Source organism: Falco peregrinus, chromosome 2 (assembly GCF_023634155.1).
Source record: "Falco peregrinus isolate bFalPer1 chromosome 2, bFalPer1.pri, whole genome shotgun sequence".
NCBI lineage: Eukaryota > Metazoa > Chordata > Aves > Falconiformes > Falconidae > Falco > Falco peregrinus.
The window spans coordinates 87,902,511-87,926,308 of record NC_073722.1 but is presented as its reverse complement, the minus strand read 5'-3'; the positions used below and the strand labels follow the sequence as shown (position 1 = coordinate 87,926,308).

Here is a 23,798-nt window from a genome sequence, read left to right as displayed (position 1 = left end):
CGAGCGGGGGTTCTGCGCTGCTCCTAATACCACCAGCAGCCGGTAAGCAGGGGTTCTCCGTGCCCCCCAGCTAGCTGCCGCTCCCAAACCGGGAAGGTTACTACAAGCATATTCCGAATTACGGGTGGGTCTGTAGGTCCTTGCGCAGACAGGCCGAGGGGCAGACCGGTGCCTGGGCCAGTGTCTATGGAGCCGGGGTAATGGGCCCCCAGCCCCCCCAGCACCTGGCAGGCCGGGGCTGGCTCCCGCGGAGATGGGCAGCATCTGCAGAGCCCGGCACCTGCGAAGTCCCCTCCGCATCCCAGGGATTCATTCCTGAGTTACCTCTCGAAATAAACACAATGCAAGGGCTAAATAACTTTAATAAGGTTTTACAAGTTTATCCTTCACTAAGTGGTGGTTTTGAAAGCAAATGCTGAAAAAATACAAGAAATAGCTTGTTTTAAGTAAGCCTTTATTACAATAAAGATATCTCCCAACATCCCTGTTTTCAACAAATCTGTATCTTAAGACAAACAATGAGATAGGTACAGAAATCAGTAATGCTTTAAAAACAGTAAACCTTCCACCAATTTAAACAAATAGTCATCTTAAATGATGTTATTTAAATTTAAATATTTGAATATTCACTTATTTTAAAATATTCCACATTTAATTTAGCTGAGCCACCCTTTACAGCATTTATAGTTAGAGCCGATCACACTAGAAATAAGGCAAGTGTTTATATATAAAAAAAATTCAAGTTAAGTAAAACACTGTAACATTTCAAGCAAACAAATCTCTACAAGGAAAATTATTCAGTGAGCTACATAAGAAAATTATTTTTATTATAAAGTGCACAACAGGTGACTGATTCTGGTTGTAAGTGGTGCAGGGAGACTTCCCCGTATGGGTGGAATTGCTGCAAAATCAGATCCTTAGTGCTAGCTGAGCAGAATCCTTTCTTGTAAAATGTGTGCTAAAGAAAGCTTTTTCTTGTCTATATGTAGTTCTTATAGTATGCAAAGTTATTTAACTCATGTCTTAGCAGAAGAATGGTTTTGGCAGTCACTCCTCTCTGCAATATCAATTAAGACATACATATTTATGGTACAAATGTCTGTATTTAGATCTAGAGATAGAAAAGAATTGGTACGTTAATCCAACACTTGATAAAGCAATGAAAAAACTACTTAATTCAATTGGAACAGAAAATGGTGCATTTGTTTGGTTTTCTAAATACAGATCTACACCATACAGGCATCTATGGGGGAAGAGACGTTTGTGTGTCAACAACTAAAATCAAAGAAAGCTTGTTTTTTTTTTTAATTAAATAACACAAATTTAATTACAAAGTTTGGGCCAGATAAAATAAAATGTAGTGAGAACAACTATGTGAGGTTTTCTTCTATTGGCTGAAGAAAGGAGTGTCTTGCATAATATTAAACTCTCATGTAAGCCACCAGGGCACTTCCAGTGTTGGAGATGCAACTTCTCTTTGTCCACTGACATACACGGCAATTGTATTCCTTTGGAAGATCTTCCAGCATTAATTATACTTGATTGTCAGCTGATAAGTAAAACATCCACTGATGGGCCAGGCTCCACTTGAACATGAAGTGGAGCATGAGGTAGTTGTGTGGTTGGAGTAACAAATCTCATTGTTGCTGAACTTTGCTCCTGCTTCTCTTGGTTAATGTGCCATTTCATGTCTTCAGGCCATGCTTTCATTTTTGCTTCTTGATGGGTGTTGCGTTGCAAGGTTGGGGAAGCAGACCAGTAGACCTCTGCCTTTGCTGCAACTCAGTTTCTTTCATTAAGGTACACAGTATGCAAATAATTGCTGCCCGGCATCCAAGTGACCTCTGTTGAAATGGGAATGATGCTCCTAAGTTTCAAACATTTTGGAGTTATTTTGAAATCTTTCCTTACTAGGATAGCATGCTGCTTCTTATCTGAATTTCCTTTTTCTGTTACACTTCTAAACTAGAATTTGGTAGGTCTGATTTTGTAAAATCCAAGTCTTCAGTCTCTGAGCTGAATCTCACATTCTGGCTGTATTAAGCTACATTTGGTGTCTACATGGCTAGCACAAGCAGAGGCTCCCAGCCAATAATACTTCTTGCAAATTGTTTGATTAGAGTGAACTTTCTTGGGTAAGGTCCTGCTGCATGATTAAGAGGAATCTCTGTGTCTCCTGGTCTATCAGCCAACACAGTGACTCAGATCCCTTTGTCAAGACCATCCCTTTTTTCCTCCATTGCTCATGCTTCTGCTGCAAAAAAATCTCACTTTGTGACCTGCAAAAGCTCACTTGGTTCTAGATGCTCAGAGCATATCATCACATCATCCTTTGAAACTTCTGTCACATTAGAGGAGACCTGTCCTCCTCTGCCATCAGTCAGCTCACCCCCAAAGAAACCATTCTCATCCACATCTCAAAAGATAAAAACCATGTTCTCTAGTAGTTAGAGGAAGCCCTACTTCAGGGTGCTTGTTAGGACCATCAAAAGGGTCACAGCTGTGTCAAGCTAAGGGTGCTCTAAATTTTGCAGGTGGTTGTCTTGGAGACTCTAGGATTAAGGAATATTTGCTGGTTGCTGATCCCTGTGTCTCGTTTAGTGTCATCAGCTGAAAGAAATCAAGACCTGATTGCCATGAAAGCGGTCTTATGTAGTTGCCTGGATCTTTCTTCTGGTTGCTTGGTAGTGGAAGTGGTTTAGCATTCTTCTGCTTGAGCTGCTTTTCCTCCTGCCAGGCTGCCAGACAGCTTCCCTTCCTCAGAAGGCAGTTCCTATTCTGAAGGATGCTTCATATTCTGTGCAGGGACCCTGGGGGTGGCTGTCCCTGCTGCCTGCATGCTGTGCTCTGCCACAGACCTGCCGCTGCCTGCCCATGCTGCTAGCAGGGAGGCCGAGCCACGCAGCACCACATCTTCACCCGCAGCCTCTAGCAGAACCACCATGCTGTTCCCTTCCTGCTAGAGGTGAGCATCTTCTAAACCCTTGCAGGTTTCCCACTGCTCTGCGCTGTGGCTTTTGGGGAGAAAGGCAATATTTTCTGTAGCGCTGACTGGGAAGATTGAGCTTCCATTTAGCCACTTGCCAGATTTTTTAACTTCTTTTTCCTTTCCTCTGCTTATTAAACTGTCTTTATCTTGACCCAGGAGCTTTCTGACTTTTGCTCTGCCTCTTCTCTCTGCTGCCCTGCTGTGCTTAGCTGCTGGCCAGGGTCATCCCTTAGCAGTGATGTTTCCAGACCCATGCTTAGCAGGGACTGCACCAGCACAGAGGGGAGCGGGGAGGGGTACGATGGTTCGTTAACAGGTCCAGGTAGCGCTGGATAGCACATGAGCGTGGGAGGCTGTGTGCCTGGATAGCAGCTTAGCCCAGTGTTGGTCAACTACTGGGTCTGCTGTTGTTTCAATCCAAGCAGCTGTACTACTGCTTAGTATTTGTTACTGTACTTAATTTAGAGAGAAACAATTTATCTGTAGAGCTGTTGGTCTGGTGTTTGTTACTGTATCCTGAACTGTCACTCAGGAGGGCCACCAAAACCTTCATATTGGGACAGCCCTCCCCCACCCCCAAACTAGGGCAGGGGGGGTAATTCTACAGACACAGGGACCTGCCTGGCCTCAGCATTCAGAGAAGCCCCCAAGATAATCTGCCGTAAAGTGCAATTAAATGGTCTTCCAAGAAATGGCGCACGCTTATCAGCTGTCCTGTCTCCTGGGTTATTCAGATGGATGCACCACAGGCTGCTCAGGCTTTTACAGTGTGAGATGGTCTTTCTCCATGTGATATTCAGAGTTTCTAGCACTGTGGAACCCTATCTCTGGTTCAGGCTGACAGAAGCTAATGCAGCATGAATACAAAGCTCACATGCTTGCGACAAAGTTCATAATATAGCTGCTGTAATACTTTGTACATTGCTGCCGTCCGTTTTCAGCAGCACACTCAACAGTTGCTGTTGAAACACAGTGTAATTTGGCAATGATTTTATCAAAGCTATTTTAAAACATTTTCCTACCAAAACCTTGTCAGCACAGTTATGTAGTTATGAGAGAATGTTTTTCAAATTGCTTTGTAGCACTAAGGAGCTGTGGAGCTGCTGGCCCCAGGTGAGGTCTGAGCTGAGCAGTTCTCCCGTGTTTTCTCTGCTCCATGCCTTTTTACGCAGCGCTGACCAAGGCCGGGGTGCAAGCTCGCCCCTTCTTTCATGCTGCTGTGTTTCATTACAAGGCAGCTAAAAACAGTGACACACATGACTTCCTACACTACAAATTCCTGCATAGTCTGTTAGGTGTTACGGGATCACGGGTGGAAGGAGAAACAATTCACAAAGTTAAGAATGAAAGAAATCGGTCATGAGCTGGTATATTCGTAGTACTAAAAGAGTCGGAGAATCTACTAGGGCTTGTGCAGCGTTAACTTGAGCTGGAGTGTCTTACGTGTTTACTGTTAGTACAAAGGAAATAAAAGGAACTCCCTTTTTTTTTTTTTTTCTTGAAGGCAAAGGGGACTTCATGTATTTAGTTTTTCATAAACAGTTAAGAAATACTGAATTTATGAGGAAAGGGGTCTGTGTAGGACATAATCACTCTAATTACGTGACATACAAAATGCAGGAGGAAGAAAATTAGTTTATAACTCCATAGTAGATACTTACCTGATAGAAAAAATGTCAGATAACAATCATCATATATAATTAATTGCTTTAAAATGCTTCTAAGCATGCTATCTAAGAAACCGAAGGAACAAGAAAACCCATATAAAAACTTTAATTTGTTGGCAATTTTACAGGAACACAAGATGGAGGAGTGTCAACAAAAAATAAATTTACCATGGTTTTTTAAAGAAAAAATCCATCTTAGCTTTAACAATCCCAATGAAGAGTCATATAATTATTTCAGGCAATAATTATTCTTATAATTTTTTATTTTAGTTGCTCCTGGAGATGAACTTTGCCCTTGTGGATTACAGGTAGATCTCTTTAATGTGTTTTGCATTAATTAGAATCCCTTTGAAAACTGAATTCTGTCTATATTCTGCAAACCAGCATATCCAAGGAATTCTGAATGTAAGGAGTGTCTTGTTGGACCAGAACAGAGATCCATCTAGACCATTACCCTCTCCCTTGCCGTGGCAGCAGAGGATGCTCTATTAATCACAGTCTGTTCATCTACTCCCAAGCATCCATAATTATGACTAGGCATCAATTAGAGAGATCTAGATCAATTAGATGATGATTCCATGCTTATTCTCTCTTTCTTTATCTGTTTATAGACCTGTTACCCAGTTTGACTCGTTTCTTTTTGAAACTGCTGACTGTTGGCTTTACTGCAGCCTGTGGTAGGGACTTCCAGACATTAATTACCTGCTGTGAAAAAAGGCACTGTCTTTTGGCTGTTAGTAATGCCCGATTAGTCTCACCGTGCGCACCTTCATTCTAGAATTGTAACATCTGGTAAATAACAACTTTGTATTCACCTTAGCCACTGCCTTTATGATTTTGTAAGTCCTGATGATATCTTTCTTGGCCTTCTCCTCCGCAGGTGGAAGAGCCCCAGCCATTTTAGTCTCTCCCAATATGGCACTATTCCACACTCTTGAACATTGCGTCTGCCCTTCTCTTTACCTCCCCTAATGCTGTTGTATTCTTCTTGAGGTGTGCAGACCTGTCCCACTGGTAAGCAAGATGTGGGGGTACCAAGGTTTCATACAGCAAACAAATTATTCTTATTCTTTCCTCCTCCCCTTCAGTTTTCATGAGTTGTTTTGTTTTCTTTAAGGTGGCCATTTTGTAGCAGTAAAAAAGCAAGGAGAATTTTTTTCTAAAGCTTTCAAGGGTTGGGCTGTGTTGTGGCTCACCTGTTCGGAAAGTTTGATTATACAGTTTCTTTTTTTGAAGTTGAACGGTTATGTTCCTGCAAACAGTGAAAATGTGATAAAAAGTTACCTTTGGGAGTGGGCAGGCATAAATGTAGTGCCTGGTTCCTTGATGCAGGATAAGCACTAAAACCTGTGTTCTGGATGCTCTTAATTGTCAATTAAATTAATGGATACAACCTGGAAACTACACCAGAAAACAGCTTAAAAAGATGCAGAACCATCTGTAAAACTGGGTGTAACTAATGCCTGGGTCTGGTTGCTAACGGAAAGGTAAAAGGTAGTGTTGATGGAATTTTGTCTGAAAGGAAATTCCTGATGCTTCTTCAAGGCTGTACAACAGCATGTCATGACTGCCAGAACTGGCATGCCTGCGAGATCCAGCAACGCGCGTACAGCTGCACAGCCCCTGTTCATCCTGTTAGCGCCAGAGGATCTGCTCTGGATCCAGTCGGGAACTAGATACTGAAAGGATCCAGGATGCTGGTGGCAGGTATGTGAAATGTGCCTAGTTCTGTGTACACTTCTGAACCACCTGGCTGTAATAAAGGATTTCAAAATTAAGTGGCAGTGTGTGAGGACAGCTACACTCGACAGCAATTTCTTAAGAACTGGCTGGGCTACTGTTAGTTGTGTGGGTGGTATTTTTTTCTTGTCAAAGGAAGTGCGGATTATCTTATAATTATCTCAGATACTTTTGACACTGTCTTACAAGCTATACATTCGTGGAGTAAAATTACAGACAGTAAATTCAGAATTCCCTGCAGTGCTTCTAGTACTGTCTCTTGTGTGGCAGCTGTGTCTCAGTGCAGGCATAGGTGAGGGCCTATTTGGGGGGAAAAAAGTTCAGGGAATACTCGGAGACATACAGTGGTCTTGGAAAATTATGCAGTCAAAGATGAGATGAAGATATGAATAGTCTTGGCAAATAAATCAAGATAGTATCTGAAGCAGCTTGGTTTTTGTATTTGTAGACATTTGGAAAAGTAAGTTGTAAGAACTGTTCTTCCAAGTTACCATGGTATCAGGTTTAAGTATTTCTATGTTTCAATATCATATAATCTGAACTAGCCCTTTTATCAGATGTCAGCATTTTTAAATCCCCATCACCAGCATCCTGTTTCAGCAGCACATCAAGAATCCTCAGGGTCTCTGCAGCATGTTTTCACATGGTGTATACCTGCCCATGTTCTTTGAATATGTTTAATATTATTTTTAAATTATTTAATAATACCCATATGAAGTAGGTGAATATTAAGTTGGTTCCTGTAGGTGCTGTAGAGCTTCATTAAGAAATGTTAATTGAGTTTTGGAGCAATAAGCACTATATTAATGTAAAATATTATCAAATAGCTGTTCAGGGAGTAATTTTGAGGTAGCATACTAGAATCCTGTACTTTATAATTAACAACTTTTGTTGCATTTTTACGTGTTTTTGAAAGTCCCTTGTAACAACAACATTTCCTCTGCCAGGTTGGCTGAGTCTGTCAAGGGGCTTTTTGAGCTTGGGACGAGTCACCTCACCTAGAGGTTCTGTAGGACAAGGGTCTCCTCAAGCGAGGACATTGATGGGGGGATGGGGAATAAGGCCCCGGCAGGGCAGATCCCGGAGTAATTCCCGAGTGCCCTGGGTCAGTGCCTGAGGGAGCAAGCCAGGTGTCTGGCGACAGAGCCTGGTGGCATTTGAGGTGGCATTATAGTACAGGCAGGTCCCGCGGCTGCCCAGGAGCCCTGCCGTCCCTCCTCCCCGCCGCCCGCGGTACATGCGAGCCCCGCACCGCCACCTGAAAAGCGCTGACCGGCCGGTAACAAACACACGCGGGCGAAACCCACCGCCGAGCGCTGGAGGGAGGGCAGGGCCCCGGGCAGCGGGCGCTACGGGAGGCCCCGGGCCGCCTCAGGGCTGCGCGGCGGGGCCGGCCCGCGTCCCCCGCGCCCGACGGAGGGAGACCGGCGGGCCGCAGGTCTCCCTCCGTCGGGCGCCGGGGACGCGGGCCGGCCGGGGAGCGGAGCTTGAGCCGCGCCACAGCCCCGCCCGCCGCCTCAGGAAGCGCAGGGCTTTAGCGCCCTGCCCGCCGCCGCCATGCATTGTGGGCCGGCAGCAGCAGAGCCAAGATGGCGGCCAGCAGGAGGCTGATGAAGGTAACAGGCAGCGGCGCGCCGGGAAGGGCCGGCGGGCGGGCGGTGGCGGGCACCCTCCTCCGCCCCGGCGCCCCTCCGGGGGCAAGGGGCCGCCTCCCCCGCCGCGGCTCGGTGGGGCGGCTTCCTCCCGTCCCCTCGGCGGCGCTTCGGGTCGGGGCGGCCGGAACGGGAGCAGCCGGCACTTAGGCCGCGGCCGTGAGGGGCCTGGCTGCCTCCCCCGCCGCCGCCCCGCGGCCCGGCAGCCGCCCCGCGGCCCCTGGCCGCCGCCCGGGGCTGGGCGAGCGCGCTCGGCGGGCGCCGTGGGCCGCCCCGGGCCGCTCCTTCGGGGGGCTCCCGCGGTGACTAAGCAAAGAGGAAGGGCCGGGGGGAAGGAAGCGCCGCTGCCGGGACGCCTCGGCCCCCCGCCCGGCGCCGCGCCGGTCCCCGGGGCGCCCGGGGGGTCGTCCCGCAGCCGTGCGGCCCCGGCCCTGCCCGCGGGGAGGGCCCGGCCGGGCGGTGGGTGCGCCCTCCCTCCCCCCTCCTCCCCCCCCCCCCGCTGCCTGCGGCGGGGCTGCCGCCTCCCCCCGCGCCCTGCCCGCCGGGGAGCCTTCCCCACCCGCCTGGCAGAGAAATCCTCCGGTGTCGTTGTTTCGGGAGCAGCCTCGTCCCTGCGCCAGTTACGGGCTTTATCGCGCTGAAATATGGACCCGGGTTCAGAAGTTTCCCTGCTCGCTGCGGACGCGGTGGTGGTTTGTCCTGGCTGTGTTTGTTTTCCAGCGCGGATCGTGCTTGTAAACTCGGCCTCAGAGGGATTGTAACCAAGTGCAAGTGTAGTTTATTGTAAAATGTTGCTTGCGATTATGTTCCGCTTCGTTTTGCTTCAGGAGTAAGGTGGTACTTGGAAAGAAAATGGTATCCGTTGCCCCCGAAGCGTGCAAGTTTATTGTATGTGTTGTATGTTGTTGCTAATTAACATCACAGAGCGTATGCAGTGGGGTTGCCGGGGACGTGCATACACAGTGGTGTAAGATTTAGCCATCTGCGGAATGCTATGGCGATGCCCTACGGTATCTGCGTGCAGAGTGACTGTGACATACAACAATGAACTTGACAGGCTGGTCCTGTGGAACACCGGGCAGAGACCCTGTAACTGTCAGGCGGTGCTTCAGCCTTATTAAAAAACCTGTTCCTGTGGGGTGCAACATAACTGTGCTCTAAGATCTGACAGATGCATGGCCGATTCTGTTAAACTTAATCTTTAATGCCATTTTACAGCTGGTTTCGAGGTTGTGTACCCCTAGTAGGGCTGGGATTTTGCTAGGACATGTAGATGGCAGGTTTTGAAGTTGCATTTCCTTAACTGTGTAGGTACATAATTAACCATTATAACTTGGTTACCTTTGAAGAAACCAATAGCTCAGCAGTGCTTTCATAAGGCTAGTTCTGTTATTTTAAATGTGCTGAGGAGTGATTAAAAATTTAATAGTAGATATATTGTGCGCAGTGTCACTCATATTTTAAATCAGTAGGCATAAACCTTTAATTGTCCTTAGGGATCCTGATGTGATGGCATTAACTTCTTTTGTTTATTTTTTCGATAGCTGTTAAGTTTTGTCACAGCGTTACTATCATGATCAGTATGTCTGTTGCTTTATAAGGTTCCCCTTAGTTTCAGATAGTAAACAACCATCTTAATTTTGTATTTTGTAAGGCATCTTTTTTTCCCTGTTCTGAAAAAAAATGCATTGTTCAAAAGCACATCACTACTGCTATGGTGGAAAAAAATATATTTCCAATCATTTCTTCTTTTTTAAATGTAAAATAGAACATAAAAAATTGAAAGGCAAGAAAAATTATTAATATCTGCAGTGCCTCTTGCTTCTCAGCCTCCACCCCACCCCCACCCCCCCAGTTCCACTGCACTTCTAAGCATTAGTTAGTACTTTAATCTTTCACTAAAATGCCATAAAAATGGGCTTGACAATGTGACCTTCTTTTCTAGAAAAATGGTATGGCCGTTGCTTCTCGGAGGGAGTGGTATAGGAAGGAAGGAGACATTGATAACTTCCCTCTTATATTTTTGCTTTCAGTTTTTATTGCCAGACATTTGTGGATTGCGCATGTTGCGTGTGGTTTTTATGCCAGTCCAGGAGCTGTGAGGTGCTGTACCACACCACTTGTAAAGGCTGTTAAATAAGCAGCTGCCGTCATGCCTTTCGGAGAGTCAGGTCAGCCAAAACGGCTTTGAGTTTTGCCATTCATCTTGGTAGGAACAAGGTAGAGCTCTTGTACAGATGATGTAATCTGGATTGCTGCAGCATGATGTTTTGAAGGTCCAAACTTGCGTGTGTATCAGCCTAATATCATTGTTTAAGTTCCAGATTCACAGATCCACTTTAAAAAGTCTAATGTGGAAGAGTCGGTGGTGTGTCTTTTCTCAGCATTGTAGAGTGATGATAACTAAAGGAAATAGACTTTTTCAGTGTGTCACTCAGTTATATTTAAAATAATTTAGGAAAAGCATTAACTGTGTTTTCTTTGAGCTACATAGAGAGTTTGTCTTCGGTAAGTGAGAATAAACTTTGAACCTTTTATAGGTCACATAAAATAAAGCAATTCCCATTTCCTTAAGGTCTTGCCAACATTTTGTAGTACTGCATTTTTTCTGGACTCCTGTCATGTGTCATAGTTATTCATATTAATCGCAATGGCTTAAAGAGACTGGATGTAGTAAGTTCATAATAACACACTGTCTGCTCGTAGAAAACTGAGGGCATAGTTCCACCTTCCAGGTGGAGATGGGGGTCCTTTCCAGATTGTGGAAGCCATTTGTATCTCCTGTTGGCAAAACTCCTTGTGAAAGAAATTTTGCCATTGTACTTGCACAGTTCAATTTTAAATATGAAGTCAAGTTATAACAAGCCTTGTTATCTCAGGGTTTGTTTGAGCAAATCACGTTTCCTGGGCCAAAGACCTTATTTATGGCCTGGTTTTGCAGAGCTTTATACCATCAAATAGTCTTAACTGAAGTTTTCTCTGCTGAGTTACAAAAAAAAGTCAGTGGAGGTGTGCCCTTCCCAGGAGCACACCTAAGTTAGCAAAAATGTGAAATGAACATAGCTAATGAATCATTTTCCAGTGACATCTGAGATGGAGTTTTGATCTATGAGCCACCATTACACCTCTTCAAAGAGCCACAGTTGTCAGATCTTGACTCCTCCTGAAATGTGAGAGGTGGGAATAAAGAAGTCTTTGTCAAGGATACGTTGTTATGGATGATCTCTTACAGTTTAGGGTAAAAACAGACAAATAGGGAGTAATTATATTTAGGGAAGGATCTAGGGCTTCTCTTTTAAGGGAGCTACTTTGCTTCACGACCCTTTCTCGTAAAAAGCAAACTGTCTCCAAACATGTATGATTGGGAACATAGATCTCCAAGAGACATGCCAGGGATTTCAATGAAATGCTTTTCACAGTTGCCACCCACTAATGTAAAACAAGCCGCTCTCCATGCGAGATCCGTAGCTAAGTGCTGTGTGGAGAGGTGGTGGGTAGTCGCAAAGGGAAGGCTATTTCCATGCTGGATAGTCATAGTACTTACTTGGTGGTGTAGTAACGTGTGGTACTGAGATGCACTTGGAGCTGCTCCCTTCCGTGCCGATCTTCGGTTATGGTTGAGCGAAGGTGTCTGTAACATCGGTGCTTTTGTTTCCTGGTTTTTAGGAGTTCAGAAGTATCTTTAGTATTAAAAATTGAAAATAGAGTTAAAAAGTAAACAACGCTTCACTTCTGAAGTGAGGTATGTAGACAATTATTTTATCTTACTGTTTTTACTCTGCTTCCATAATTGCATAGTCAAACATTTATGCAACTGTTGAACTCCAAGATAAAATACAAACACAAGGCCACACCCAGGTACCTGCTATTGATGGCCTGCAATCCACCGTGTGCCTGTAAACGCCATAGCCCTTCCAAATAGAGGGGTTTTAAACAACTTTGATACTTGAAAAACAATTCTAAATTGATCCAAACACTGGTTCTCAGTAACAGGGGAAATAGGGTTTTGAGCGATGTGTGGTCGTCCTTACGCAGAAGCAAGTTTTCCCTTTTTCAAACTGAGAATTGACAAAATAATTTTTAATCAAATGAAAACACTTTGCCAAAAAGTACAGTTATTCAGTGTATAAAAGACATGTGAGTATACAGGATTAGAACGTTGCAGAGGAAACTTTATTATTAGTTCTTATAGAGCTAGAATCTGCGCTTTTAGTTGGTTTTCTGGGTTTTTTTGGTAAAATTATTTTGTAAGGTGTTTTAATGATTCTCTGTACTGTATGAAATTCAGAAAGTAAAACTGGCCAGTTTCTTATCAGTGTCTTGGAGTCTGTTTAACTGTGTCATGCTTCTTTTAGAGACCGTACATATTAACAAGCAAACATAAATTGTAAACAGTGGGGAATCATGGTTTAGAGTTATTTCAGTAGGCTTTTGTTTTTCTTTGTGCATTTAATAGCATTTCAGGCTCAGCGCAGAACTTACTGTAGTTAGTGTGAATGCTTACCTTTACTCTCCTATTCTTGGATTGTACTCCTACAAGCGTTTGTCTTCACTGGCCTGGATTTTTAGAGAAGTCACAAAACTTGAAAGATCCAAGGGCAAAACAGTTGCAGGGTTTTTAAAAGACATAACTACACTTTAAGCTGATGACACTTTTCTCTTTAACTTCAGACATTTAATCTTTGCTTTGGACAGCACAATAGTGAAAAAAATGAAGTCCTTATTGATTATATATGAGAGGTAGCATGTACTTTTATGACAACTTCAGCATTATACCTCAAGATCAGGTATCACCTCTGAAACAATGTTTTCTCCATTTCATGTGCCGTGTGTAACACTTTCTCCGAACATACCCAAACTACAAACCACCCATCTCAAGAAAGCCCCCTGAAAATAAGACATTTCTGTTTTACAAATGAGGAAAACAATGCAGCAAGCTCACATGCAAGGGTGATAACAGAGCAGGGAATGAAGGCTGATAGAAGTTCTTGCTGCCATCCTCTAACCTTTAGTTACACTCCTGCTGTGCTCCTTATAATTATGTTACTTGGCAAGATTAAGGGGTGGAGGACAAGAGAAGGAATTAATCTATTTACTGTCTGCCTAGACTCAGGTATTATTTTAAAATACCTGGACTATATCCTTTTACCTCATAAAGTAATTTTTGTCCCTCTGGAGTTGCTCAGGCCCATGTCAAATGCAGTATAAACTTCTAATCTGTGCTATTTAAAAGTATAGCTTATTCACTTTGTTAGCAGTACATTTGTGCGGTAGTTGTGTCTGCCTCTAGCTCTGAGGCAGTCAGAGCTGTATTGTGAGATCTGGCAGTTGTCAGGGAAAAAGCCAAAACAGCCCCCCCTCGCAGCCTTAAATTGTGAGTGGTGAATCTCTCACCACTCCTGGTGCAGTAGACTCAAAAAATGACTTGTGCGTGTAGTATCACATTGCGTTTGTGGGGATACATGGGAAAAAAAGCTATTTAGAAATAAGTTTTCCAAATAAGGGATTGATTAATTTGGAGTGACGTAGGAAACCTTAAATACTTCAAGCATAAGAAAATAATTTCTCTTACGCACGTAGTTCAGGCTAGTCCTCTGCTAAGGTGGGCTCGATTCTCCATGACTTTGGCAGCCCTGCCTGCGTGTGAGGGAAAGGATTGCCTGGTTTGTCCCCATCTATCCCCTTCTCGGGCTGTCAGTGACTGGCGCAGGAGCGGGGGCAGCAGCAGGAGCACAGGATATAGCCCTGATACACTGTAGTAACTTACCGCTTCTTTGCTTTTGAAAGTGAATCCTGCAAAGGCTTCGGGAGTCAGGTTAAAGAGGAAGATGTCCCGAATCATTTTCGGTGAGTTGTTCAGTGGCTTCTAGGCTGTTTGATTCCCTCTCTCATGCACTGGACTTGAGGGAAAATAGGGAGTGGTTTGCGTATTTGTTTTAAAATTTGCTTTCATACAAAGTTTTACAAATTTGTACCGATTTGTGTACTGGATTCTTACATTTCTTTCAGCATCCAATTTCTTAACCTAAATCTAATTATAAAATGTGTGTTTAACTTTCCAATAATGTGAAGCCATGCTTTTCTAATTTGTTTTATTAGCTTAATAACATACCTGAATTACAGAGTCCTGGTCCTCCCTCTTTCTGCGTCTGGACAGTTGCTCTCTGGGCCAGCAGCAGTGTAACTCCATCAGCTGAACCTGTAATAAAAGCTTCTGCATGGAAGCTGTGCTCCCGCTGGGACATTACGGGGGAGATTTCTGTCCTATGTGTAATGTTTTTAATATAGTAACTAGAAAATTGTCTAAACCCAGTTTCCTTTCCCTGTTTTAGAGTGAAGGCACTTGTGATGCACGTTTATTCATGTTTAAATACCTGCTGGTTAATTGGCTTATTTTGTTCTCGATGTTTGATGTGTTACGCCTATTGCGGAATGGGATTTACCCCTTTTACATGGTGTGGAGCAGTGGTTTGCCGGGACTTCAAAGCTCTGTAGGTGTAGAGAGTGAGCTACTCAAAACGATGCTTGAGCGAGTTACTCTCCTGACCCCCCTGTGTCAGGGGAGAGTCAGTCTGGTGTCACTCAGACTCGCGCTGAGCACCCAGAGCCAGCGGTAAGGTGGCTGCGTGCATTTGCGGTTTCAGTGATCGTAAAGGATCTCTTATAGCTGCAATAATAAATGTTATTTTCTTTTGAATATTTTGGTTTGCTCTGCATCCCTATAAATGTGCTTCATGGGATTATTTTTTGTGGGGGTTTTATGTGTTTTCCTACTTTAAGGAAATATGATAATCCTCTTAGCCTTTTTTAAAAAAAAATGCCCAAACTGCCTGTGATATTGTGTGAATCTAGCAGCAGTGGAATCTGGGAATTAATCCACAGGTCTAGACTAAATAGTCAGGCTTAGTGTCATGAACGTTGTGTTGGGCATCATTTCAATATCCAAAACTTCAAGGTTAAACTTCCGCATTCTGAGGATGCTTTTGCTTTCGTAGGTACAGCGGGTGGGAATGTAAATGTTCATCTTCTGACGTGTGGCTGTCATGGGATTTTTGTTTGATGTGCATTTGGAAATGTCCTTTTTTCTTTCGTTTTGCATTTTATCATGATACTAAGTTTATGCAAGAGATTACTGCTAGTATTAAATCTGCCAGTCAGATGCAGAAAGGTTTGATGTAAGATGAACACAGAGAGAGGTAGTTTAGAAAAAAAAACAACAAACCTTGGGCAGTACAGGACTTGTACCAGGAAAATTGATCTTTTTTGGGTCTCAGGGTATACTGCCTTTGCTTGTAGCTGGCATTTTTATCGTAATAATATACAGTCTAGTTTTGCAAATGCGCTAGGACCCAGGGAAGGACTGTGTGCTGGTGGAGCGCACCAGTGTTGCTGTGTAAGCAACATTTTTCCTAACCTATGTAGGCACACAGACAGGCATGTGCTTCAGTTTTGAAAGCACTGGGAAAGTGTTATATTTCACTGTGGATGGCTTGATTTTGAATTAAATTCCCTTTAAGATAAAGTGCTGAATTCAACAACAAAGGCCTATAACTATTAAGGGGGAAATGAAAGTGGAACTTTGAGGTGTTTTTTAGGTCTTATGAAATATTCCAGGGAACAGTTGCTACACTAGGGCTTATACATAATTTTAAATATTAAAATGCCCTAATACTTGTTTTGGTGTTACCAGGATGATCGCTAACCGATCAAAAATGGCTTGACTGGTGACTGACTGGTACAGGAAGATACCTCTCTATAGCTGTATCGCTCTTGAACAAGATATCTTAATACATACTGTTAACTTTGAGGTACAAAGCAGATAAAGCTTCTTTAGTTATTAGTCTATATAAGGCTAGTTTGGCTTAGGTATTTTTCTGTGTTTGTATTAAAGATGAACATGCAGCAGTTTGTTAGTTTTCAGTTGAAATAATCGGCCTGTTCAGTGATTTTGTGTTCAAAACTGTTAGAAATAATTCTTCCAAATCACCATTTTTCCTTCAGACAGGCCCTAAGTTGCATTTTATTTCTGTGCTTCACAGTTACAATGGTCTGTTACCGAAGGCACTGATTTGCATTTGACATATAAAACATTCTAAAATGCACTTTTTTTAATACTTCTATTTCGTTGTGTCTGTAACAATGTTAATAACAAGGCATCTTTGTATTTTCCTGATGCATTAAAAAGTAAGTTGAGGGGGTTTTTTTATCTCATCTTAGATAATTTTACTTTTCACAGGTACAAAATCTTATTTGTGTGGGTGGCCACTGCTAAAGCTTCAAGCCTCTTTAGTATTAAAGAAACCCACGTTGATCTCTAAGCATTTTGAAAAATAAATACGAGTATCTTGCCTGTTATTAATGTACACTTTGCTTTCTTTTCAGGAGCTTGAAGAAATCCGCAAATGTGGAATGAAAAACTTCCGTAATATCCAGGTTGATGAAGCTAATTTATTGACCTGGCAAGGGCTTATTGTTCCTGTGAGTATAGACTGCTCCGTATTCTAATGAGCTTTAAAATAAAATGAGGATCATTTGTTTCTCATAAATCCACAATTCAGTAGTGCCGCTGGTGACCATTAGATAATTTTTGCACCCTGACAAGAAACTCTTTCCCTATTATAAAACCTGGATTTCAGAGTTGGGGGTTAGTGCAAAAGCTAGTTGTGCACAAACACAGTCTAGGTGTGTACTACAGTATCTTAACCATGCTCTGGGCAGTGAAGTGTGGCTTGGATTTAATTCTTGTCTCTTCTCTTCAGACATCTTGTGTAATCTTGGGCAAATAGTGTAACCTTCCTGTCTTGTTTTATATAGTGTCTTCTGTGTTTTGTTTTAGCAAAGTCTAATAATGTTTGTAGCTGTTTCTCATAACTACTCTGAAGAAAAATCCGTATGTGATTGCAAGGTGGTGTAGAGTTCTCTGGCTGATGCCCACCTGGATGCTCCATAACCATAGGCCTGGTCCAACATACGGCTGCAGCTGGCGATGGCTTTGGGCTTGGTGGTGGCCCTGGGTTACTTGGGAGAGGTGCTGGGAGGGGGAAGCGAATGAAGTTTGTAATATATGACATGAAGCTTAAAGTACAAAACCTACATCATCATAGGAAAAACCCCTGAGGTATTAAATATTTTGTTTATTCCTTACTAGATTTTTTTTTTAAATCAACAAGATTTTTAGCAATGTTCATACAGAATTACTGGGAAAGATAACTGCTTAGAAGTTTTTTTTGTATGTAATGTATTTTGGTTTTGGGAACACCTGTTAGTTCTTAAGGGTGTTCGCTCAATTGAGAAGGAAATTGAAGATAGCTTGCCAACTTCTCTTCCTGTTCTAAATTGTAAAATAAGGTAGTTTATGTACTGTGTGTTGAACAGGTACACTATCTGTTCGATTTAAACATCGAAACGAGAATATCTGCCCCAGGCTCTTTGTTCTTGACAGATGCTGTTGCTGTACCATGAATTTCATTTCACTTAATCAAAATTGCTTGTTACAGACAAACTTTTCAAAGCAAAAATATTCCAGGTGAATGTGAGTTGTGTTTGTCACTTGTGTGTCAGTTTCTATAATTCTGCTTCTCTCCCTTGTCAGTGTCAAAATAAATCTTAACAAATTATTGGAAATCAATTGCTTGAATATTCTGTGGCTTTGGCTATTTAAAACAGTTCTTAAAACTTTGCATACATTTTTCATTCAATTTATTGGTGATTTGTAGTGAAGAACTGTTCTGACTGAGAGTCAAGCAGAAAACTGACATTTTTAAGGCAGGTCAGTTCCTATATCAGTTCACTGAACATCCTCAGAAATTACAGCATGTGATGGAGGCAAGAACAAGTGAGCCGTGGGAGGAGAGGGCGCTAACTGCTTAAGTTGTCACCACCACCAAAAGTTACTTGTTAAACTTCCAAAGCTTTTAGGGTTGCTCGGGTAAAAAGTGATTGGTTTTTTTTTTTTTTAAAGCCACTCCAGTTACACTTCCCCTTGGCTGCAGAAATTGTGCTGTATTTCTTAGAAATGCGCAGCACAACCAGACTTCTCCATATGGATGAAACTAAAATTAAGTGTTTTCTGCTGAATAATTATTTCATAGAACCCTCCCCACCCCCAAATATTGGTAAACTTTTTTTAATTTCTGGAGTGGGTTTGATTGCAGGGAATAGTCTGTTTGCTAATGAAGAATGTGTGTGATGATAGTTTACAACTGGAAACTCGCACCATTTGATTCTTGTTCCCAGAGTGTTTGGAAAGGCTTCCTGCTATTGTTACTGTTTTCAGTGCAGAATGGCATTTTCATAAGCTTTAAATGTAGCAAAGGTTTGTTTTTCTTCTGCAGTTAGCATCTGAAGCAGTATCAATAGTCTAACAGGTTTTCTAAATGAGGCTCTAGGCACCTTTTTCTGTTTCAGCATGAAGAACTACTTTGCTTACTTCACGGTTCTTTCATCGTGCTCCTTCAAAAATGATCTGGTACGAGTGGGTGCTAAAACTGCATACAAATTCAGAATGTTCACTGCGTCTGCTGATGAGAACATCTATCTTTAGTACCAATGAATGCTCAGCAGATTTTTGTGTAGTCAGCACAAAAACATTCTCGGAACATGTAGGGAAATCTGACAAATCAAATTGCTTTGCTGTTCATCCCACCATGTTGTGAGACATGTAAAATAACTAGGTTTAGAGAAACCAATTTCCCTTGTCAGGTGTCCTGTTGGTATCTTGGAAAGGGCTTACAACATCTTTTGAAATACAAAGTTGGGAATAAAACTACTTATTAGCGAGTCTGGAGTAAATGCGATCGGATGCTTTCTAACCAGTAGCAACGTCAGCCACGCTGAGGACAATGGTAATCTGCTTTTTCCAGGGTGAATACAAATGTCGAGGTGGTATTGCCTCTCTCTTACCAGATAGGTTGAGATAGTTCCTGGCACAGCCATGGCAGTGTGTGTTGGAAGCAAGTGCCTTTAAAAGAGGTTGTTTGATAGGTCGAAGTCAGGAGCATGCTTTTTCTTAACTGTATCCATTAGAGTACGCCAGATTCTTGACATTCTGCCTTCTCGTTGCAGGACAATCCTCCATATGATAAAGGAGCCTTCAGAATCGAAATCAACTTCCCGGCAGAATATCCATTCAAACCTCCTAAGATTACATTTAAAACAAAGATCTATCACCCTAACATCGATGAAAAGGGGCAGGTTTGTCTGCCAGTAATTAGTGCTGAAAACTGGAAGCCAGCAACCAAAACTGACCAAGGTAGGACACCATGTGGAGAAAAAACTGGATTCCAAGAAACTTTGTATTGTGTTTAAATTTACAGCTAATAGTGTTTCAGCTTGTCAGCTGGTCACTGCTCTTATTTGTTGTCATAAGGTTTGTGTCATGAATTGCGCATTGTAAGCACAATGTGCAACTCTTTTGGAATCTCATTTTGTTGTTGGAACGTAAAGTAATGATGCTGACGTGTGGCATTTCCACCTCCAGGAAACCACAAAACTCTTCATGCCTGCAGAGTTTATTCAGGTAGTTGTCCTCGACATACCTAACAATTCTGGTGGTAGTTTGCGTTGCTTTTTAAACAGTGACTTTATAATCCAGAGGTGTTCAGTACTTCCTGGATGTTGGAAAGAAAGGGTCTAAGTCCTCAGGGCTTTGCGTATTGTATAGTCTCTGCCATGTGTTTGGTGGTTTGAACATATGGTTTGAAATATCTAGGGAGTCATAAACAAAACCTGAAATTGTAACAAATTAACTCTTAGTTCCAAAAAGATTACTGCTGTGAGGCTTACTGCGTAGGTGTCTTTGGATAAGAATTTAAACATTTTAAGGAAAAAAGTTTCATCAGGCTCTGTGGCAGAGTGTGATCTGAGCTGGCTTTTATTGTTGTTGTTGCTTCTATTAGCTGTTGGGGTGAGAATTTCGTGTTTTCTGACAGGTAATGATTAATAATGATTAGTTTGATATTAAGCATATATTATTGCACATACAGAAAGAGCAAAATTTTGTTTCCTTGCAAAAACTGTGTATTTTTTCATAATTCTGATTCAGATTTTGAGGAGCAGTTCAGTTCAGTGCAAGAGCTTCAGTGGCACTGAAGTGTCTTGCTCTGTAGGAGGAAGTATTTCTTCTTCCGAACTCCTAAGTTTTTTTCACTTGAGCTGTGTTCCTGATAGTAAACAGCGCTGCACTCAAGGTCTGTGTACTTCTGTATGCTACCAAAACTACTTACAGTTCGCATGATCTTGCCCCAGAGATAAAACAGGAAAATTCCTGTAGTAGTTTCAGAAAAATCAAGCAGTTGAATGTTGGGGAAAGTAGAGGTGGCAGCAAAAAGAACCTGTTCAATAGCTCAACAAAGATCTTATGATTTGTGGTTGATCTATCCCAGATTATCAGGGACAAAGATGCTTGGGAAAGGTGAAATGGAAACAATGTGTAGAGGGTTTCTGTTAACACCTTAGCAGCTGGCTTAATCTTACGAGCCTTTTCTAGTTACGTAAAGGAACGACATGTCTCTACCTAGCTTGAAATGCAAGTTGGCGTTAGTTGGAGCTATTGAAGCAATTGTTTTCATGCAGGAAGTAGCGTCTCCCTGAGAAGTAGCAATCCCCTCTTTATCTGAGACAGTGAGTAACAACTATGCTAAAATCAGATTTTGGAACAAACCCTGGGTACCAAAATACTGCAAATCTCTCAGTTTCTGCTGTTCTGTGGTCTTGTCTTTTAAGCCTTTCTTCAAGAAGTTTTTTTAGCGCTGGTGTCTGTTGTTACTACATCATTGCATGAACCTGCAACAGTGTAATTATGGCCCTGCTTAAGTGTAGATTTCTTTTTCTCCAGAGCACTTCTGCGCTGAAAGATAAACCGCTCTGTTTGCTGCTTGGGCCTTTTGCAAGGGAATAATGCAACATTATTAGTACAGCATCAAAGTGATTGGCTTTGATCAGTCAGGTGTCAGGAAAGTGGGGAGATTACGTTTAGCAAAAATTAACTCACCTTTCACTTACTAAATGTGGATCGTACTGCTGTACTTTTTCCTAATTTATGCTTAATGTTAAAACAGACTGTTGCAACAGTATCATTTTGAAATGCTAGGATATTGAGGCAACTCCTGTTATGATGATCCTAATTTTTTCCAGCTTGTGTTAAATAACCTTAATAAGACAGTGATGCTTTCTGTGTAGTGTTTTAGCGTGTTTTACTGGGTGAAAAGGGACTGTCACAGGCAGCACTGATGCTGCCTTCATAAGCAGTCTTTAATATGATGACAGTTGTCATAAGTCCAGGATTGTTGAGTTACTGTGAAGTAAGCGAATAACAATTCTACATTCCTTGGATAATCTGTTGCAGTTTAAACTCTGATTTGCAGTAGGAAATGTTCTGGTTTAGCAAAATAGTGAGAGCAGTAATCCTCTGAATTTTGAGTATTTGTTCTGTGTTCCCCATTCCTATCAGGTAAGGGTGGAGAAGTGTGAGCAGGAAAAGACTGGTATTCTAGCATCTAATGGAGTGATAAGTATTGTAAGGACTAACATTGCAAAACTAGGGAGAATCCCATTGAACTGCTGAGTGGCAGTTTGAGAACGAACAAGTGACTTTGTCCAACATGCAGCCGAGTTGTGGAACTCCTGCTGCTGGGCGGTTTAGTGTTGGTGTTCCAGGGAGTTCAGGAGGCGGCAGCTGAATCGTGTGCAATGCATGAAGGTAGCAGAGATTTGTTACACTTGCTTTAAATACTCCTGAGGTGTGTTACTCGGACAGAACATTACTGATACTGTCATACAGCGAAATGCTCTTTCTGTGTCCCTGCGTTCCGCAGCCTTGCCCAGTTACACGTACACCTTTTGGTGGATGGGTATGAGACCTCCTGACTGGTGTGACCTGTCTCGCTCTAAATGGACGTGAGAATGCATATGAGGAAAATGTAACAATAAATGGCACTGTGGTATGGGAAGCTCGCTGCACAAATGTCAAGTACAGTTCAGTTATTTTAAGAATGACATTTCCTTTGAAGCAATAGGGGAATGTTGATGAGATGGCTGTAAACGGTGTGGTGAAAAGCATCTTGCAGTCCTTTTCTGTTTGTTTTCCCAGTGTATTTCTACTAGTAGATGTATTTGGCAGTTTAGTCTAAAGGGAAAATTTGTCTGCTGTTCATAGGGGAGGTGAGAGTCAGAAAAATAAAGCTGGTTCCCACAAGCAGGCCCAGGTACAACTGCATTATTGTGACAGGTGTCAGGGGAAAAAATTATGATGGAAATTCCATCTTTACCCAGCCCCTTTTAGACCAACTTGTCTGTGAAACATAGTTTCTTCCTTAGCCATAGGAGAGCTTTTCAGCTAGGATGCCAGTTACACGGGAAATAATTTGTAGTGTGTTTTGGTCTATTCAAGTTGATTTTGTTTACAAATACCGATTTTCTGGTGTTCATTCAGAGTCATTGAACTAAATCTTGGCATATTGCTATAGCTTATTCATGCTCTGCTTTTTGAAAAGACCCTAGATTTATGGGGGTGTATTTAAATGCAGTTAAAGCTCTTTTCTTACTGGGGAATTTTGGTTACATTTTGACTTTTAGAAATTAACCATCTTAGTCTCTGACAGTATTTATACTTCTTTTGACAGTAATCCAGTCCCTCATAGCACTGGTGAATGATCCACAGCCCGAGCATCCCCTTCGGGCTGACCTAGCTGAAGAATACTCTAAGGACCGTAAAAAATTCTGTAAGAACGCTGAAGAGTTTACAAAGAAATATGGTGAAAAGCGACCAGTGGACTAAAATCTGACACAGTTGATGTCAGCAACGTATGATAGAAGATCGGAGCAGTGCATTTGAGACACCCCGTAAAGCAGGACTCTATGGAAAATTGACAAGTGCCACCTTTCGGTGTTAACTTGTGGCTGTTACTAACTTTCTACAGTTTTCTTAATCAAAAGTGGGCTAGGTAACCTGTAAAGAAAGGATTAAAATTTAAGATGTTCTAGTTCTGCTTTCTTTGTTTAAAAATCACTGCTTCAATATACTTTAAAGTATGCTGTTTTCTTTTTCTTGTCAGAATTTATCAAAAATATCTTAGACTTATATTCTGCCCTTAAATTGAAAAGGTTGTGGCTGTCATTTCTTATTTTTCCTTGCAGTTCCCACTATCTTGAGTTCATTTAATTCTTCGCTGAACTTTATCCCCCTCCCCAAACTGATGTCTTAGAAAAAATATCCCAGTTCTGGCAGAAAATGATTGAGTGTTTGGCAGTTTTGTTTACTTTTCTTAAATGTTGCACTGTGCTTTGTGGGACTTGTTGCAAGTTCCCCTTCAGTTTGTAACATAATAAACAAAAATCAAACAAACCTCACAAAAACAATCACAAATAATGTCCAGGTCTTATGTAAATCTGGCTGATGTTACCACAAAATGTTTATTAAACGGGCAAACTCAAGTTTTTGTGTGCGTCATTGAATTAAAATGTGGCTTATGTCCTGCTTTTGGAAAACTGGAAAAAAAATTCTGCAGCAGATGAGTAGTGGAATGTGATTACAAACTACTTTCACTTCTATTTCTAGTAGCTGTGCAGAGTAACTAGGGAAATGTGCACAGAACAACATTGCAGCCATTCAGTGTTTCAGAAACTGGGGACCAAGAGGTACCAAAGTGATAAACTGCTTTTTGAGTTAAAAATTGGTATATTGGAAATGTTAATTTTTAATTCAGATGCTAAATCTGACAGCACTGCTAGTAGTCTTAGAACATTTTTTCC

At 42.1% G+C, this 23,798-nt stretch overlaps 1 protein-coding gene and 1 long non-coding RNA gene across 5 annotated transcripts; one reads left to right on the top strand and one right to left on the bottom strand.

Annotated features, from left to right (window-relative positions):
• Positions 1 to 7,865: 7,865 nt before the first annotated feature.
• On the top strand, positions 7,866 to 23,480 carry UBE2L3 (ubiquitin conjugating enzyme E2 L3). 3 transcript variants are annotated; one of them, XM_055798063.1, is made up of 4 exons: positions 7,866 to 8,012; positions 16,431 to 16,526; positions 19,113 to 19,299; positions 22,670 to 23,480. In XM_055798063.1, exons 1-4 carry the CDS (start codon positions 7,986 to 7,988, stop codon positions 22,822 to 22,824), a joined length of 465 nt encoding a protein of 154 aa, XP_055654038.1. In that variant the 5' UTR covers positions 7,866 to 7,985; the 3' UTR covers positions 22,825 to 23,480. The 3 variants fall into 3 exon arrangements, with proteins under 3 accessions (XP_055654038.1, XP_055654037.1, XP_055654039.1); XM_055798062.1 differs by lacking the exon at positions 7,866 to 8,012 and adding an exon at positions 8,678 to 8,740; XM_055798064.1 differs by lacking the exons at positions 7,866 to 8,012; positions 22,670 to 23,480 and adding exons at positions 8,678 to 8,740; positions 19,528 to 19,604.
• LOC114011042 (uncharacterized) lies at positions 8,747 to 19,106 on the bottom strand. 2 transcript variants are annotated; one of them, XR_008746201.1, is made up of 4 exons: positions 16,984 to 19,106; positions 14,161 to 14,247; positions 11,593 to 13,948; positions 8,747 to 11,211 (listed from the first exon to the last, which is right to left on the bottom strand). It is a non-coding gene; the product is annotated as an uncharacterized LOC114011042 (long non-coding RNA). The 2 variants fall into 2 exon arrangements; XR_008746200.1 differs by having other exon boundaries at positions 8,747 to 13,948.
• Positions 23,481 to 23,798: the final 318 nt, after the last annotated feature.